We start from the raw sequence: 18,727 nt of genomic DNA, 5'->3' as shown, positions 1-18,727 counted from the left end.
TCACGCTTAAGGCAGGAGGAAGCTATAAAAAGGCTGGACACTGACGGTTGGCGTGTAGTGCGCCTGAGGTGATCTGACCAAGGGGAGCCCTGCGCTATGGGTTACCTACCTCAGGCTAGAAAGTGAACTGGTCAGCAGTTTAGGAGAGATCATCCAACGGGAACGGAGCTCTGGAGTCATGGCAGCAAGGTGCAGAGTGCTCCAGTATCATCCCCCGTGTGATCATAGACTTTTCCAGGGCGTTGACTGGGAGGCGGAACAGGGTGGAACTGCTACAGTGAGTGACTCATATTCTGTGTATTCCGGAGAGAAGGAGGGGAGACTGGAGGTGCGGCTACCTCATTCGGGGGTGGAGCCGGAGGTGGATTTGTAAGTACCACAGACAGCCTAATTGCAAAGCATACACCTTACCACTACAGTGCCAGGGACTGACAGGACTAAATGGCTGAGGTGCAACAGTTCACAGCCTTCTTAATTAAAGTTGCTGGAGATCCGGTTATCAGCTACACAGGGAACTAATTAAATGTCATTACTATAGAGCTTGTCAGGGTACATGCAAGATAATAACTCATTATCTGCCTGACCCCGTCAGTTTCTTTCAAAGAGTCAGCTAAGCTTTAAAGTGTCCTTTTGCAGCATACTTACCTGAGAACAGAATAGTTCCAAATTTAATCAATAAAAGTGGATACAGTTACCAGGGACCCAGCTAGTTGCAGCTAACTCCTTCCTTCCAGTTACCGGTGCCTCCCGGCATTTCCATACTGAGATAGTGAAAGGCATATCTATCAAAAAGCTAAAAGAAGAGTATAGCAAAGACTTACCTGTTTAGCGAAGTTCACTTAGCTCTTGGTCAAGCAGTCAGATCACTTGATACCAATTGTGGTCATAAAGGAAAGGGAAACTCTAGGACGAGAGGAACTTACATTTTCTCTTTCTTCAATCCAAATCGGATTTATCCTCACTACTGTAGTGCTAGTCTACTATCACCAGCGATAACACAAGTACCCCGGGCAACATTTGCAAACAATTCTTGTTAGACAATCTTTTGCATGCAAAAGGGGAATTGAACTATTATTTCAGAGGTAAATCAAATAGTTTTAGTAAATATTTCTGTATTGAAGTCACCGTATGTTGATGTTTTATTTTGCACCTGTTTGCATTTAACCTTTCTTCCAAAAGTGGGTCCAAGGTGTTCCAGAGTTCCAGTTACAATAAAACTTAGCGGATCCCAGTGCAATTTTCTGACTCCAATGCATGTAACCAATTGTATTTGTTCTTATTGAAATTATATTGCTAATTGTAGGAGTTCTCGTTTGCCGGAACCACAATTGTTCGAATAAATACTATGTTCTATTGTACACTGTTGTTTATCTCTGAGTTATAAGCAAGTGGAAGGTTTCAGGACAAATTGAGGGCAGAATTATTAGGTAAGAAACCAGCTAGTTACATCACTCCCAGCACTATACAGATAGTGGGTGTTACAATATCACACAACATCCTTTGTGGTCCTGGGCAACAGTTTGACAGATTTCAAAATATGTCTTTACAACTCTGTTAAAGTGTCACAAGTGATTAATATGTTGTGTTTAGTTAAATAGTATATATTTCTTCACAATGTATTGCATATCAGTAATATTAACATTTACCATTCTTTGCAAAAATGCCTGCTTTACTTTCAGCTCTCTTGTTTTGCTAACTTTTTCCTGATATTGCAGCCAAATAACCTGATAGAGAACTTGGCCAGGTCATTCCAGTCTTCTCATTAAGAAGTATGGCAGAAAAACTGCATGCATCAAGCCACAGAATACTCAGCAGCTGAAGGTATCTGTTCTAGATGTTATATTATAAGTATAACCCATAAAGACTCTGCTGGCAGACACTAACATTACAGGCATTGTGGCTGTAGAATGCCATTTGGTTGATGCTTCTCCCCTTATGGATAGAATAGCAGCCTGAATTGTACACTAGTTATTTTCTTTCTTAATCTATATAATTCCCCTGCTATATGTCTGCATTATGACTATTCAATGGTCCATCTTTATGTCTTCATGATTACATATTGTGGACTAAAACCGCTAATCCTATTTCCCCTGTTCTTTCTAGGATTCACATTCAATCAAAGCTTGTCAAGAATGTTCTTTGTCCTTCTATTTGTCTTGTTTGGAAACACAACATGTCCAGTCAGCAATTAGATATCTCAGAAAACATTATTTCATTCTGTCGTGCCTGGGAATTTAATTATCCCCTGCTCTACTTACTCTGATCTCTATACAATGTGAATGCAGCACTCATATCCTCACAGTCTGTGAATGTCACCCACAATATAGCTTTCCTTTTTCAAACAGATTCCCTTATGCACTACACTACTTTTCCTCTGTAGAAATGTTCACTTTTTTGTTTATTTAAAATACAAAAGCCCTGACAGCTTGATACAAAGATACAATAATGGAGATTATTGCAGCAGCTTCTACTGCCACATCAGCTCAAAGGATATGTTGTTTTTTTTCCTGTATCTTTTTAACACTTCACAGAAAACTTCTGATGATGTTGCCATATAAGATGCATTTGTTTTGGCTTTATAAACTTTTCTCTATAGTTCATGTTTTAGCTAGTCAAAGATGAAACACTATTATGGTGGCAGGAAAATGTCACTTGAAACATGAGCATTATTTTTTTTAAACAAATCAAATTTTTATTTGTTTGGCTTGCACAATTATGAATGAACACAAATAGATTGGTTGCTTTAAGCTGGGTACACACTGACAGATACATTGGCCGATCAATTGATGGGCCAATGTATCTGCTGCCCATCGGGCAGTGTGTACCCGCGATATGTCGGTTTACGTCGGTGTTCACCGACATATCGCATTGGCTGTGCTGCACAGCCAATGGACAGATATATCTGCAGACATATCTGTCCATCGGCAGGTGTGTACGGACGGTCTGCAGACTGCTCGTACATACACAGCGGCAGCCGTGAGGAGGGGGATGGGACACGCCCCCCGCCCGCCGGGACATGCCCCCGACCAGCCCCCTGGCTGCCGGGACCTGAGGGCAGACACAGATGATGGTTGTTCAGTGTGTGCGAACAGCCATCATCTGCAGATATATCTGCAAATCACTTGATCTGCAGATATATCTGTATAGTGTGTACCCACCATTAGATTAGTGATGGGCAACAGGCTCTGGCTGCACCACATGTGGCCCTTCTGGACCTTCAACTGTGGCTTCAAGCTCTTTCCTACACTATTGTCAAATTTGTGTGCTACAACTTTTACCAATGGTTAAAAATGCCCACTGTTATGTTATTACAGAGAGATGGCTCCATGATTTCATTTATTGTTTTCATTTATTACTGATATTAAATGTAATGCGTGCTCTTCAGATGATTAGAGGACCTCCAATGCGGCCCATGAAGTGTATCAAATTACCTATCTCAGAAATAGGCCCATATTCAGTTAGTTTGACACCCTGTGATACTTTTCCGCCTGCTGGACTTTTTGCCTACATCGCATGTTTTGGCCACGGAAACTTATCGTGCGTGCCCCCGCTATTTGCCGTATTCAATTTCAAAGGACGCGAAAACGTGTCCCGGCAAAACTCAAATGGGCAAAAAGTGCTGTCAAAAATGGGGAAAGCAGCCGGACACCCCCCCAAAGGATGCACTAATATTGGGGATCAATGTAGATGTCCCCAAATAGCCCTACTGAAGGTATTTGGGGTACTTAAGTGATGTCATTTGCTTCTAAATAGTGTCTTTGCACAAGTGGTGAAGAATAGCATTAAGCAGTATATTTTTGAGAAAATAAGTAGTCCTGTCAAATTTGGGGTACTTAAAAATGGGTGCAAGCATGGTTTAAAATTGCTAAGGTGAAGTTTTAAGTGACGCCAAAAACGCACCTTCAGCAAGCACCTTTGTACTTTTTTGCCCTCATTTACAAAGTAATTTGTAGGGGTGTTCCTCACTTTTTTTTTTTTTACGCAGTTATCCTTAGGGGGGCTGTCCCAAGGGTGCACAGTGGTTTCCGCACCTTTGCACCCCAAAACCGCAATTCTGCACTTTTTTCCGCCTGCTATTCAGAGGCAAAACGTTTTCGCCTATTACATTGCATTGACTTTCGGCATATGCAAAAATTGAATACTGCGAAAAGTTTCCACCTGGCGAAATAACGTCATCAGCAATGCTCTTTTGCGGATTCCAAATTTTCGACTACGGGCCATAGGCTGAGTTACAAGCTTATAACATACTGTACACATAGGGGCAGGCATGTCGCTCCTAAGAAGTATGTATGAAAAACATGTGTACTGTATGTTTGCCAGTATGAAAAGTTGTACACATCTAGAGTTGTGACCACCCCAGATTTTCTTTTACTCATCATAGTTAAAGAATCTTTGCACATGCCTTATTTTAGGTGCAAATGATACGCCTCCAAATAGCTGTATTGCTGATTTTTACCAATGTGAGAACGTTCTGTTGCAGCCTAGTTACACCTCATCAGACATAAGTTGAGATGCAATCAAAATGCATATGACCCTGCATTACCAGCACTTGCGTCTGTTCAGTTCCAGAGGATGTGCAGTGTGAAAACTAGCAATGCATGCTTTGCCGACAGGCATTACCCAATGGTCTTCACTTATTTTTTGACATATCAATCAATGGCATCTTCATAATATGCACAAATAATGGTATTTAAAGCAGATTGATGTACATTGGATCATGAGTACAGGCCATTCAGAGGGTTTATGGCAGGACAAATGTGTGGGTGTGTGTGTATGTGTATGTGTCATTGTCAAGTAACAGCTCAATATAACAGTGGTACTGAAATGGGTATGCACACCAGACATCTTTGTAATGGATAATTATAGCATGACTGAACAGACTTTACCTTTTTAGTTGTCCCCCCCCCTTCCTCCCAAAAAAAGTAAAATAAGCTCTGGAATACAAAAAAACAGAAAGTCGGAAACATATTTGCTGTTTCTTTTGCGAAATTCTTAAAAATTCATGGATCCTTTGTTTGGGTTGGCAACAATGCAGATTGATGTGGGCAATATAATGTAAGAGGTGGCTTTAATGGTATGCGTTGGGTTCTTGAAGTTTTAACTTTTTTTGCTGGTAAGTATAGATGTGCGCAGACCCTCTTGTTTTGGTTTTGGTTCTAAATCATCATTGTGTTTTGGTTCGGTTTTGGTTTTGAGTCTGGATTCTTTAAAAATTTATAAAAACAGCTAAAATCATGTACTGTGGACCAGTATTTGTCCTATAGTATTATAAACATCAATAACTTTCATTTCCAGTAATTCAAGTATATTTTAAGCACCTCACAGCACTCGGAAATCATGAGTTAAATGTAATTCAAAACACGCAAGATCCGGTTTTTAGATCTGAGTTCTGAACTTGGTGAGAAGACCTGAGTCGCGAATTAATTGTACTTGTAACCCCAAAAGTGACTGAATTCGGTTGAACCCCAAGGTTCAGGTGTGTTCCGTTTTCAGCAAAACTGAACCGCTCATCTCTACTGGTAGGTAGCATCCTTTCCAGGCAACAATATACTGCCCTCAAATTAAAAATGCCATAAAAGTAGGAATATCCTGGAATGGTTACAGCAACATACAAGTAAATTCATATTGATGAAGTTGCCTCCCAACGGCCACATCTCAATCCAATCAAACAAATATAAGATGAGATGAAACAACCAATCTAATATGCAACAACTATGAACACTAATGTCAGGACAGCCCAGCATCTCTATGTAAAACTTTGGATACTTTGTTGAGGCCATATCTCACATATCTGAAATGGGGCTTTAGGCCTGATTCAGAGGAGGAAGCAGATTTTTCGCAACTGTCCAATGTTTTGTCTATTGTGAATGCTTCTGAACTGCACTGTGCACTTGCCATGATGGTCTTGCAATGGCGGTCCCTGTGAGGATTTATTCGCAAAGTGATTGACAGGCAGCGACCGTTTGTGTGAGGTAATGGGGGAGTAACGGGGGAGAGGCGAATAAAACCCAGATGTACTCGAATAAAACCCAGATGTGTCACCACCGTTTTTTAGGGCATTTTACAGTCAGCCCCTGCATCTTCTTACGCAGTGCTTCTGGCCCCAGCATCTTGCAACAGACTTTCTGAGCAACCATAGGGTTGCTCAGCGGTCTGTTGTTGCTACTGATGTTTATCCAATGCTGCATCTTTCTACACAAATGGGCGTCTCTGTACAAAATACGGTGTCTGCAATATTTTAATAACTTCTCAGATCTACTACTAATGAAGAAACAGCAGCGATGGGGTTTTCATCCACCTATGAATCAAGCCCTTTATAGGGGATGCAGTTAATTTACCACCTGGAATGCCGGCCATCAGAATCTCAATGGCGGAAGTCTGACCAGAGACTAAAGATAGGTGTCAAAATGGCGATGCCTATCTTTATCCCCATGCCAAAATCCTGATGACCGGCATCCTGAATGAGATAAGCTGGGGACAGTTAGGTTGTAGCTGCGAGGGGAGGTTAGGCAGCCCCAAAGGAGGGTTAGGGTTAGGCTAGGGAAAGTGGGTTAGGGTTAGCACCCCCAGGGGGGAGGTTAGGGTTAGGCAACCCCTCGGGAGGGTTAGGTTTAGGGTGCAATGAGGGGGGGTTAGGGTTAGGCACCACCGGGGGAAAGGGTTAGGGTTAGGCACCCCCCAGGGAGGTTAGGGTTAGGCACTATCAAGGGAGGGTTAGGGTTGGGGGGGAGAGGGGAGGGTTAGGTTACTTACGTGCAGGCCAGCTCCAGGGGTCAGAGCACTCTGTGCCAGCTCTTTACAGTACGCCCCAACATTAACTGAAAATGGGGGCATGACCTAATTACCATAGGCCATGCCCCCTAAGTGACGTTATTTGGAGGCGTGGAACGCCTCCAAATAATGTCAGGCTGGAGGGAGCCTCACTAGCTGGAATTCCCCCAGCCCCTCTCCCATCACTGAATGGATGCCGCGCGCATGCTCACAGCATCCATTCAGACTCTGGGGTCCGGCACCGCCACACTGCTGCAGCGGTGGGGTTCCCCAACCTCCCATTTTGACCACCCACGGGCCACTTCAGCCCACGGGTGGAACAGCGGGACAGTATTGTCCTGCTGAAATCGGGATGTTGGGGAGGAGTGCGCCCTCTATGGGTCGCACCCCTGTTCGACCGCACTGGTCGAACACCCCTAGAGCAGACCCTGCTTACGTGCTCCTGTTGGGATGCCCTCATGCCAAGCTTCCGGCGACGGTTTGAGAATCGGCAGCTATTAAGCCGTCTGTATTTCATACAGATTCCCTTTATATTACCAACCAGGGGATACCATAAAGTGTCCAGAACTTTTCCCTAGTCTCCTAAATTTTTAAACACAGCAATCAATTGGTGTACACACAAACTGAATAAAAATAAAACATATAGATGCCCTATTTACTTCTCCAGGAACTTTGTAGGGGATTCAAAATCGATACCAAATAATTAAAGTGAAAAAACCAATAGTGCATGACACTTAGAATCTTGGTAATGCCAGTAAAAAACAAGTAAAGATTTTAAAAAGTTACCAACTGAGTGGAAGCAGACAGAATATAAATATGATTTATAAATCCAAAATATTGTCACAACTTACATTTTAAGTAAATATCCTCATTTAAAAGTATTTATTATAGTCCTAATAGTGTGCGAGAATTAAATATTAAGCATAATTGCCATAATTAGGGGGCTGCACAGGTGAGATGCAATGTTACTGAAACCTGACTTGTTTCCAGTCCTATAAATAAATTGTTTTTAGAGTGGAAATTCAGTTTGTGTCACAGTAAACACGAGTCACATTGCTGTGCTGAGTAATCAATGTATTTCACCTGACACAGCAATCCCTTGTTGGGTTATCAGTTCTAAATTTGTACTCAGAGAGCTGAAAAAGCTCTCAGGAGCCTGTGGAAAAGTATTGACCTGTAAAACATCCCATCTCACCGGTAAACAAATAAATAAATTAGAATGTTGTTAAACAGAAGTGTAGGTTCTGTTTGAGATGAGAAATAAGGGCATTCTGTAATGATGGGTAATACTAAGGTACAGAAGGGAGGGTGATTATGCTAAATTGGATTTACTGCCGAGACATAAATATATAACATAATCCATATTATATGATAAATTATGATCTTTTTGTTTATCTTGCAATTATTAATAATAATAATAATAATAATAATAATAATAATATTATTATATGTGCTGAATTCATTAATATGTCTTAAAAATAAACAAATCAATATAAATAACCTTAAGATTTGGTATTGCAAAACCAATAGCAAGAACAAAAATTCTATTTAGTGGGATCCCATCACTCTATTCACAAAACGTGAGGGCGATTCTGTAACAGTGTATTTTCAAATAGAGTGTATTATGGGGTAAATTTACTAAGAATTGTGTTTGACTTCTAAACCAAAATGCGGTTTGCAGGATCTAAATGTAGGATTTACTAACCATCGTATTTGAGTGTCTATTCCAAGGTGTCAGTGATACCCGTCCTATGTTTTCTGTGTAAAACCCTGTTGGATTGTGCCCTTTACAATAGCCTCAGAGTTCAACTAACAGTATGAATCCATTAATTTCCCATACTAGCCCAAAATAAAGGTCTAAAAAAATAAACATTTGCATGTAAAAATAGTGCATTTACACCCATATACAGAGTCTGATATACATCAAAATACCCCCAGTTGTGCACCAGTATAATATGCACTAGATTTAGGTCAGGCATGCATCATATACAATTATGATATAAGTTTTTATATAATTAAAAAACTATCATACAGCAGGTGTAATTTTTATTTTGTACCAATGACACTATTAACAAATACATTTTAGACATGATCAATGACAGAAGCACTATCAGATTCAGAGGCCAATCTGCAATCCACAACTGCTACTGCCATCTGTTTTTATCATTTGATAATATTTTGAGACATGGGCACGTATTCAATTTGAGGCGAAAAGTCCAGACTTTTCGCCTGCTGGACTTTTCACCTCCTTCGCCTGTTTTCCAGGTGGAAAAGTATCGCGCACGTGCCCGATATTCCCCGTATTCAATATAAAAAGACGAGAATACGGGACTCGGCGAAACTGGGAGCGGCGGAAAAAAAAGAGATTTTTTGGGATAACATCCTTGGACCCCCTAAAGATGTCCAGACATGGAGATTCACTATGGGTACCCCCGTTTTTTGTCTGCTGAAGGGAATTTGGGTTTTTAAATAGCCGCGGCAGGTGCATAAATGTGGCTTTGAAGAAGGTGATGCAGAAGAGCATTTAGCAATTTTTTGGGGGAAAATTAACTATGCCCATCAAATTTGGGGTACATGAAAATGGATGCAAGCAAATTTTAAAGTCCCTAAAATTATTTTTTAAAATTCTTCAGAAATGCACCTGCCGCTACTACCCGCATTGATGAATTGAAGAATACAACTGCCACATATATGGGAACATCTCAAGATTACACTTAGCTAATTTACAAGTGTTTTCCCTATTTTTTTCTTTAACCCCAAAATGTAAAATAATTTTTGGGGTTTCCCGATTTTTTTAAAAACATTTTTTTTGCACACAGTGTTTTTAGGGGGCATTCCCAGGGGTGCAGGCTATTTTTTTAAGACTGCACCCCTAATCCCCAATTCTGCACTTTTTTTCGCCAGCCATAATTATCCCCATTTTTTTACATTGACTTTTCACACCGGTGAAAAGTCTTTATAATTGAATACAGGGATAATGACAATAGGCGAAAATGACGTCATAGGCGATAATTTATTGCCGATACCGGGTTTTTTGCCTCAAATTGAATATGGCCCATGGTCTCCATGAAGACAGAAGCCACAAAGTGTCCGTTGACTGTGTCCAACAGCAAGCATGATGCCAAACAAATACAGTATAGCATCACAAAATTACTCCGAGCTGACATGTGACTACAGGAGTAGCCATGCAGCATTAGAGTGAAAGACTTTTACAGAAGAGTGGTGTCTATAGATTACCTGGAACTTGTTACCGGTTATTTCCTGGTACTTGTTACAGGAAGTAAAATTATTGTTATATGCTGTTCTCCAGTAAAAAAAAGCACACAGTGGGCTCCATTTAATAATTATAGTAAATACATTTAGTGCCACAGTAATACTTATGATCATGCCACCGATATTTAACATTACTTATCTGTTTGGCGATGTCCAGCAATGTCTTCTTTCTCAGCAGTGTCCTCTGCTGAGCTTCTGGAATCCTTCCACTGTAAGCGATTGGTTGTTAAATAATGTGCACGAAATCTACAGGGGTAATGGCTCAGTCTCAATAGAGCCCAGATTATGCTCTAATTTAAGTGTGGTATCATATATACGAACATTCTCTAATGGATGTAAGTTGATGATACAAATCTTATTGTATTGCATGCAGAATTTATGGGTGGCAGTTAGAGAAGCTTACATAGAAGGTGGATGGCAGTTAGAAATGTTTACAGAAATGGTGGATGGCAGTGAGAGAAGATTCCAGATGCATCTAAATGTCTAAGAGAATTGCATAGCATATTTAATAGTGTGGTGGTGTTCTCGCTGAGCCTGTGGAGGAATTTACTGAGGGCTCTGTGTGTACAGCAATTTCTGATCTACAAGAAAATCAGCTAAAACAAGGTGAAGGCAGCATTTATATTCATATCCAGTTTTTAAAATCATATTGCGGAGTAGGCCACATATTTTAATAGTGGAATTTTGCTGCCAAGCAAATTATATTCAGTAAAATAGGAAAGTGGCAGTTTTACTGAACATCATGTTTCCCAAGACTTATAGTTAATTGTAAAATCTATTGGCTCCATTGAAATATGATAACATATGATAATGATAATGTGGACATTTTATAGTGTCACTCAAATCCAAAGCCTTTCTGGTTTCATAAAGCTAGCAAAACCAGGAGAAATCCATAACTAAATATGTGCCTCAATTAAGGAAATAATCAGAGAATTACCATTTTGGAGGTGAACTAACAGACACCCTTAGAGTCGAAATAGTACATAGCATGATTTGCAAAAGCATTCAGAAAACACTGCTGTCCAAACCTGAACTAATGCTAGACAGGCCCTTGTTCCTAACTATTTCCATGAAAACAGCGACAAGGGATGTAGCTGAACTACAGCAGAATGGCCCGTACTGCTTCACACATAAAATAATAGACACCCATGCAGAGGAGTCACAATGAGTGCTGACACTCGGTGCGACACCTCTAGACACCTTGCACCCCTTTACTCATCACGCTGGGGGTGTGTCCAGTGTTCCAGGACCTGCTGGGAACAGCACTGTGTGGATGTAGATATGGTGATAAAACAGCAGCAACTGGATAATAAAAACAGTTTTTAATATCAAAACCAATTAATATAGTGACACGTAATGTGTAAAACCAAACACTAAACAAAAACAAATTAAAACATAAATAATATAAAGAATTGAAATAAATTGAAATAAAGTTGCAACCAGGATCAGACTGGCCCACAGGGGTACAGGGGAAATCCCCAGTGGGCCCCACTGACTGTGGTCCCCACTTCTCTTCTAATGTCAGGTTCCAGACTCAAATTATACATTGTTACTCTATTAGATGGTCAGTTACCTGGTAGAGCAGAAACATGGAAGAACATGGGTGCTTGGTTTGTTGCTATAGAAATTACACGAAGATCTGTCCTCCTGCCTATCAAATTAGCAGTTAGGTATCTGTGTGTGTGTATGTATGTATGTATATATCAGTGGCATAACCAGGGGGTCAGCCGGGGCTCATGCTGTGGTCCAGGTCCAGAAAAGTCAGTGTAGTGCAGTCCACACTACACAGTAACACACACAATGGTGCTGAGTAGTACAATCATACTACCAGGTGGTGATGTGTGTGTTTCACCAGCCAATGAGAGGCAGAAAGACTCTCATTGGCTGCTGTGCCCACTGCTGGAGCTGGGCTGGAGCTCACTCATGAGCTCAGCCTTCTGGCTCCCACAGTGGGTCATGACGCCTCTCCCATAGTTCAGAGCGAGACGACATCAGAGTGGACAGCAGCCGGCATGGCAGGAGCATAGATTAAGGTAATTGTTTTGTGTGTGTATGTTTGTAGTGTTACAATATATGTAAGGGGCACTACTGGCCAGAGGCACTGTATACCTGCACTGTATCACTATTGGGGGGACTGCATAGGGGACAACTGCCGGGGACACTATATAAGTGGCACTGCATGGGGGGACCACTACTGGGGCACTGTATAAGGGGCACTAATTGGGGTCTGCATAAGAGGGGCCACTACTGGGGGCACTGAATGGGGGGACAACTACTGGGGGTACTGTATCAGGGGCACTACTGGGGGCACTGCGTAAGGGGCACTACTGGGGTACTGCATAGGGGAAACCACTAATGGGAGCACAGCATAGGGGGGACCACTGCTGGGGGCACTGTATAAGGGGGACTGCATAGGAAGAACACTACTGGGGCACTGCAAAGGCGGTCACTGTATAGGGGCACTACAGGGGGAACTGCATAAGGGGGCCACCACTGGGGACACTGCATAGGGGGGACCACTACTGGGGGCACTGTATAAGGGGAACTACTGGGGAGACTGTATAAGAGGCACTGCATAGGGGGAAACACTACTGGGGCACTGTATAAGAGGTACTACTGGGGGCCTACATAACAGGGACCATTACTGTGGGCACTGCATAGGGGGCACTGGATAAGGGGCACTGCTTGGGGCACTGTATCAGGGCACTACTGGGGGCACTGTATCAGGGGGACCACTACTGGGGGCACTGCATAGGGGGACTGTATAAGGGGCACTACTGGGGGCACTATATAAGGGGCACCAGTGGGGGCACCACTACTGGGGGCACTGTGTAAGAGGCACTGTATAGGGTGGACCACTACTGGGGGCACTGTATAAGGGTGCACTACTGGGGACACTGTATAAGGGTGCACTACTGTAGGCACTGTAAAAAGGACACTACTGGGGCGCTACTACTTGGGGCACTGCTACTTGGGACATTGCAAAAGGGGCACTACTACAGTGGGCATTGCAAGAGGGGCACTACTACTGGGGGCATTAAGGTGCATATGGAATGAAAAGGAATGTTTCCAGAGTGTAGAGAAATGGTGGTGTGTCATGTTGACACCCCCCATTTTACAACGGTCACGCCCCTTGTGGCATGTGGCCACATTCACTTTTCAGCGCACACACCTTCGGTGCATGCACATAGAGGGAGCTCCATTTTTCATCTTGCCTTGGACCCCAAATATCCTAGTTATGCCACTGGTATATATATAGATATATATATATATACATTATTCTATATATATTTATATATATATAATTCAGATATCCACTGCATTTGCCACTTCCAGATTTGGGGTGCAGACCTGCACTCGCCATTCCCAGGCATGTGGTGCAAGCGGCTTGTGACCACATTGCTTAAATAAATAAAACCAGAAAACTCAGCACTCACCATTGTTAAATCACTCACAATAATATATAAATAAATAATGGGGTTTTGGTTCAAGGATTGATCAATGCTTTTAAGCCTGCAGCCCACGTCATGGGATCCCACTTCTCTGCAGGTCCTACACTATCTGTCATACTTATGGAAACCTGGTAGCTGCTATCACAGAGTTTAAACTCTGTGATAGCAGCTACCAGGTTTCCATAAGTATGTTTCCATAAGTATGTTTTAATATAAAAATTATAATAAATATGTTATTTGTATTATTCTAATCAATTTTATAGTCAAAACCCTCCCCTGTCTACCTTTTCTGCACATCCCTGATCAAAACTCACCAAATTTCTAGCCCGATATACTGCTGCACCTATGTATAAGGCCCAAATGAACCCTCAGGTTCATATATGTATCTGTAAATCTGGCTTGGATACTAGCCACTGCCTCCCCAGCCATTTACCTCACCACACATTACTGGTATATATATATATATATATATATATATATATCTGGCAGGGTGATTTCAATTGGTAACCATTGCTGTACAATCGTTATACACTTCTTTAGTACATACTAAAGGATTAGAATCATGTTTGGCATTCATGAGAGCTGATCCAGATTTAGATGAAGAACATAGGAATTTTATTGGCCAGTTAATTAATTTTATTTTGACGCACAATTATTTTAGATTTTTAGAAGATTTTTATCTCCAAACATGTGGTACCACTATGGAGACAGTGTTTGCACCCAGCTTTGCAAATTAACACATGGGCAGCTGGGAAAATAGGAATATATATAATAACAACCCCTTTTTGGAAAACATAGTATTGTACCAAAGATATATAGATGATATATTAATCATTTGAAGAGGTGAGGAGGATGTTTTTAAGGATTTTATCAATTTTATAGGAAGCAACTCATATAACCTTACTTTTAAATATAAATTTGATCACAAGGAAATAGATTATTTGCAGTGGCAAACAGTATGGCAGTTTAATAGACTATATGACCCCATAGAGAAAATAAGATTGTTTTAATTAATCAAGAACTAGAGCAGAGGCCTGAATAAGATGGAGTATGTTTATGGAGTAGTTGAAGGTAGGGAAAGCAAGAAAGGAAGGATTAATTAGTTTGTAAATGTATTCAAATATTTTGATTCTGAAGAAAATTTATGAGGTAGTATCAATGTAGGATCAAGTTCTTCAGTTCCTGAAAGACATCTTTGATCTGGAGAAGGTTCGCTATTTGAGCATGGAGAATTTGTCAGAAGATATTATGCAGTGTCTGCACCATCGCACAAAGATGCTTGGGACATACAGTATATGAGAGCAGGCTCACTGAAGCCCACAGGTGTCCAATCCTACAGTATGTGAACCAACCACCTAAAACCTGATCACCTGAGTGACATCTGCAGAGCACCTATTGCTATCACAGTGAGGGCAGCCATATTGTACCACATCCTGATTAAATATTGATTCAGCCCATATACTCTGTATATTTTTTATACAGCTAATAGAAATGAGGTAGCCTTGCTTGTGGAGATGCTAAACAGTAAACACTGTAAACAGATGTTTACTTTGTACTCAGGGAGGTTGTTGGGGATAATGGGACCAAGATTTGCTGTTTACATCAGAGGAAAGCAGCCTATAGCTCTCCGACTGAACTACAACTCTTATGGTGGGTACACACTGGGTGATATTATTGACATCATAATCGTGCAGTCACTCAGTAATCGTGCACAAATCGTGCACATTTATGTCGGAAACGACCAGTGATGCGCACTCCCGCTGGTCGTTTCCGACATTGTCCATCGCCTGAACATGCAGCACAATCTGACGACCTCGTCAGGTTGCTGCATGTTGGGGAATGGGGGAGAGAGCCCTGCGCTGAACGATACCGTTAATGATATCGTTCAGCGGCTGTGCTCAATGTCATGAACGACAGTGAGCACAGCCTGCCGGGGACACAGTACACGATATCGCTCAGGGAGCATATCGTGTAGTGTGTAGTGTGTACGCACACTTAGCATCTGTGCTGTTTGCCTGGCCTGCTGGAGGTTGTTTGTCAACAATAGGTGGAGTGCATCAGGTTTCTTCAGCTTACTTTATTCATGGTATGTACCATGTAAATACAGTATGTATGTATGTGACCAATATACAAAACTAATTTTTGTATTAAACGTGTATTTGCACTTTATTACCATATCAATTTGTGGACATTTTTGGGATTCATCAACCGCATGTAGATGATTTCAGCTGCTGTGGCAGACAGAATGGCAGTTTATTAAACTTTAAAAATGTTTGTCGTCTACGCAAAAAGACAGTCAGCAATGCCCCAAACAGCACACAGTACTTATATGGACACACTGGTGTACGGACTGCAGCGTCACAGTGCTTATATGGATACACTGGGGTACAGCACAAAAAATCTACTTTTAGTTTTTTACTTTTTTTTTAAACTTAATATTTTTTTTCTATTTTTTTTTACTTTTTTTGACTGTTTTACAGCACAGCCCTTGGATGGACAGCACAGCCCCTGGACAGACAGCACAGCCCTTAAACAGGCAGCCCAGCCCTGGATGGACAGCACAGCACATCCCTGGATGGACAACACACTAGATGGACAGCACAGCACACGCCTGGCTGGACAGCACAGCACGTCCCTGGATAGACAGCACAGCACACCCCTGGATAGACAGCACAGCACACCCCTGGCTGGACAGCACAGCACACCCCTGGATGGTCAGCACACCCCAGGATGGACAGTATAGCACACCCCTGGATGGACAGCATACTGGATGGACAGCACAGCACACGCCTGGATGGACAGCACAGCAGCACACCCCTGGATGGACAGCACAGCACACCCCTGGATAGACAGAACACCTCTGGATTGACAGCACACCCCTGGATGGACAGCACAGCACACCCCTTGATGGACAGCACACTGGATGGACAGCACACCCCTGGATGGACAGCACAGCACACCCCTGGATAGACAAAACACCCCTGGATTGACAGCACACCCCTGGATGGACAGCACAGCCCACCCCTGGATGGACAGCACACTGGATGGACAGCACACTCCTGGATGGATAGCAAAACACACCCCTGGATGGACAGCACAGCCCTCCCTGGATGGACTCAGCAAGCAAATGGCGAAAAACTACCATGGGGAGAGACTTATATACAATCCAAATCCCGTGAAAATCAGACACTGGATTGATGACGTTTTGCCTCGTTTTTGGATCTGGGTCAGGTGGGAAAACCCGAGTCTGACTTGGATCCAACTCGGAATCGGGATGTTTGGGTGGGTCCGGTTCTTAGAGAACTGGATCCGCACATCTCTAATTAAAACCACCTATTCTATATACTATATTTATTGTAGTTCCATCACTGATATCCGCACCCATCTTATAGACTTAACTGAGTTTTTTTTCTAGGGATGTGCAGGCTCGGACAGGTTCGAGTTTGCACGCCGAGTTCAGATTTTTCCTTCCAAAACATCCAGGAATGATGATGTTTGTCCATGCAAGATGACGTTTAGCCTCTTTCTGAGTTCCGTTTTTTTGGATGGAAAAATCCGAACCCGGGGTGCAAACTCGAACCAATCCGAGCCTGCACATCCCTACTTTTTTCATAAAAAATTCAAGTATTAAATTGAATATTAGGCCTCATGTTATTAAATATAAGTTTCTTTTGTATTCATCTTAATTAAAGACACTGTGAATTCATAATGATACACAACCATTTAGGTGATACTGGGCTTGCTTCAGCATGGATAACAATTGCAACCGCATACGCAGATCGGCCGATGGTGCGTACTGCGCATGTGTATGCACTGTAGTGCGCATGCACAGGTTAGCATTGCGATCGCACTGTGATCACGTACCCAGATACAAAGCCATCGCAGAGTGAGTGATGGGACGACAGCATTTGGAGGTGGTGGAGTGGTCGCAGAAGCGCAGGTGTGTCTGTCCGTTTGAATGATGTTTCCTGCATAAATTAGACACTGTGACGGAATATTCAGCTTAAGTACTCACTGCGTGCAACGAGGCTTACAATTTCTGAGACAGGTCAGACCTGTTGTAATTCTGCATGAGGGGCTGATGTTACTTGATGTTACCGATGTATACGCAGGACTGTGAGGTATTACGGATGACAAAAAGAGGTAGTGGGCATCTCTATGCTGGCTGAGCAGTTGCAAACATTAGCACATTAGCATATTTTAGCAGCAGCACTGCATGCGTAATCGCAGCTCAACCTACCACATATCATGTACAGAATCACAACCCATACCTCAATGCATGAAACATATAATGCACTTTGCACAATGCATACAAAGTACAAATATTAAATAACAAGCATTATTTTATCTCTATTAGTGCAGTATAGATATAAAGCACATAACCAACTGAATATTATATGTAGTATATTACATATTGTATTGTAGAAAAATGTCACACATAATTTTGATTATGAGCTAACTTTTCTACTTACTCTTGCAAGACTTGTCCCTGTTGGTACTTTGTAAGGCACGTACTTTCTGTATATGTGGCCGACTCTGGAACAAGGGACATCAAACATTTCCCCTCCACACATCCATACCTAAAGGGAACAAATATGTATCAGCAATGAAACATAATCTTCAGATTTTCTCTTTCCTTTGTAAGTTTCTGAATATCCTATTAATATATAAAAATGCATGTCCTTACAAAGCACATAAAAATGGGTTAGAAAAACATTACATAACAAAGTTATCAAACGATCAAACTTCAATGTCATACATAATATTTGCAAAGGGATGAGTGAGAAAGAAGTATCATTTTCTGGGTGTCTCATATGTACATAAAAACTCAGTGTCCAGTGGGACTGCTGTCACTTGTAAGCAGCTCAGCTTGTGCATGTTGATATCACTGACGTTATTAAAGATCATATTCTCAGAGTGGCTTTTAAGCTTCCCAATTCCCCCACAAGCTTCATCACTCCGTATAAACACTGGCTATCCAGTAACAGTGCCCCTGGCAAATAAGCAGCTCGAGATGCTTCCTCTCAGATGTGTCAGATGATTTAGTGAAAGTCAGTGCTGTAGACTTTTATATTTCTAAAAACTAATTTGCTTTTTTTTCCTGGGGTACTGCTTACAAAAGATGTTAGTACCCTATGCAACCAAGGCAAAATTTATTAAACTCTAAAACAGCAAGGGGTAAATTTACTAAAGGTCGATTTGGCATTTTGAGTGATTTGAGGTGCGGTTTT

General features: G+C 41.8%; 1 protein-coding gene across 1 annotated transcript in view; it reads right to left on the bottom strand.

Annotated features, from left to right (window-relative positions):
• GALNTL6 (polypeptide N-acetylgalactosaminyltransferase like 6) overlaps positions 1–18,727 on the bottom strand; it is a 1,410,303-nt gene that overhangs the window by 113,330 nt on the left and 1,278,246 nt on the right. Inside the window, exon 8 of the mRNA XM_088448140.1 lies at positions 17,969–18,076. Within this exon, the coding sequence (XP_088304266.1) occupies positions 17,969–18,076 (108 nt within the window). The remainder of the gene's footprint in view (positions 1–17,968; positions 18,077–18,727) is intronic.

This window comes from Taudactylus pleione, unplaced genomic scaffold, assembly GCF_031769625.1.
Source record: "Taudactylus pleione unplaced genomic scaffold, aTauple2 ptg000021l, whole genome shotgun sequence".
NCBI lineage: Eukaryota > Metazoa > Chordata > Amphibia > Anura > Myobatrachidae > Taudactylus > Taudactylus pleione.
This window is presented reverse-complemented; position numbering and strand designations above follow the sequence as displayed.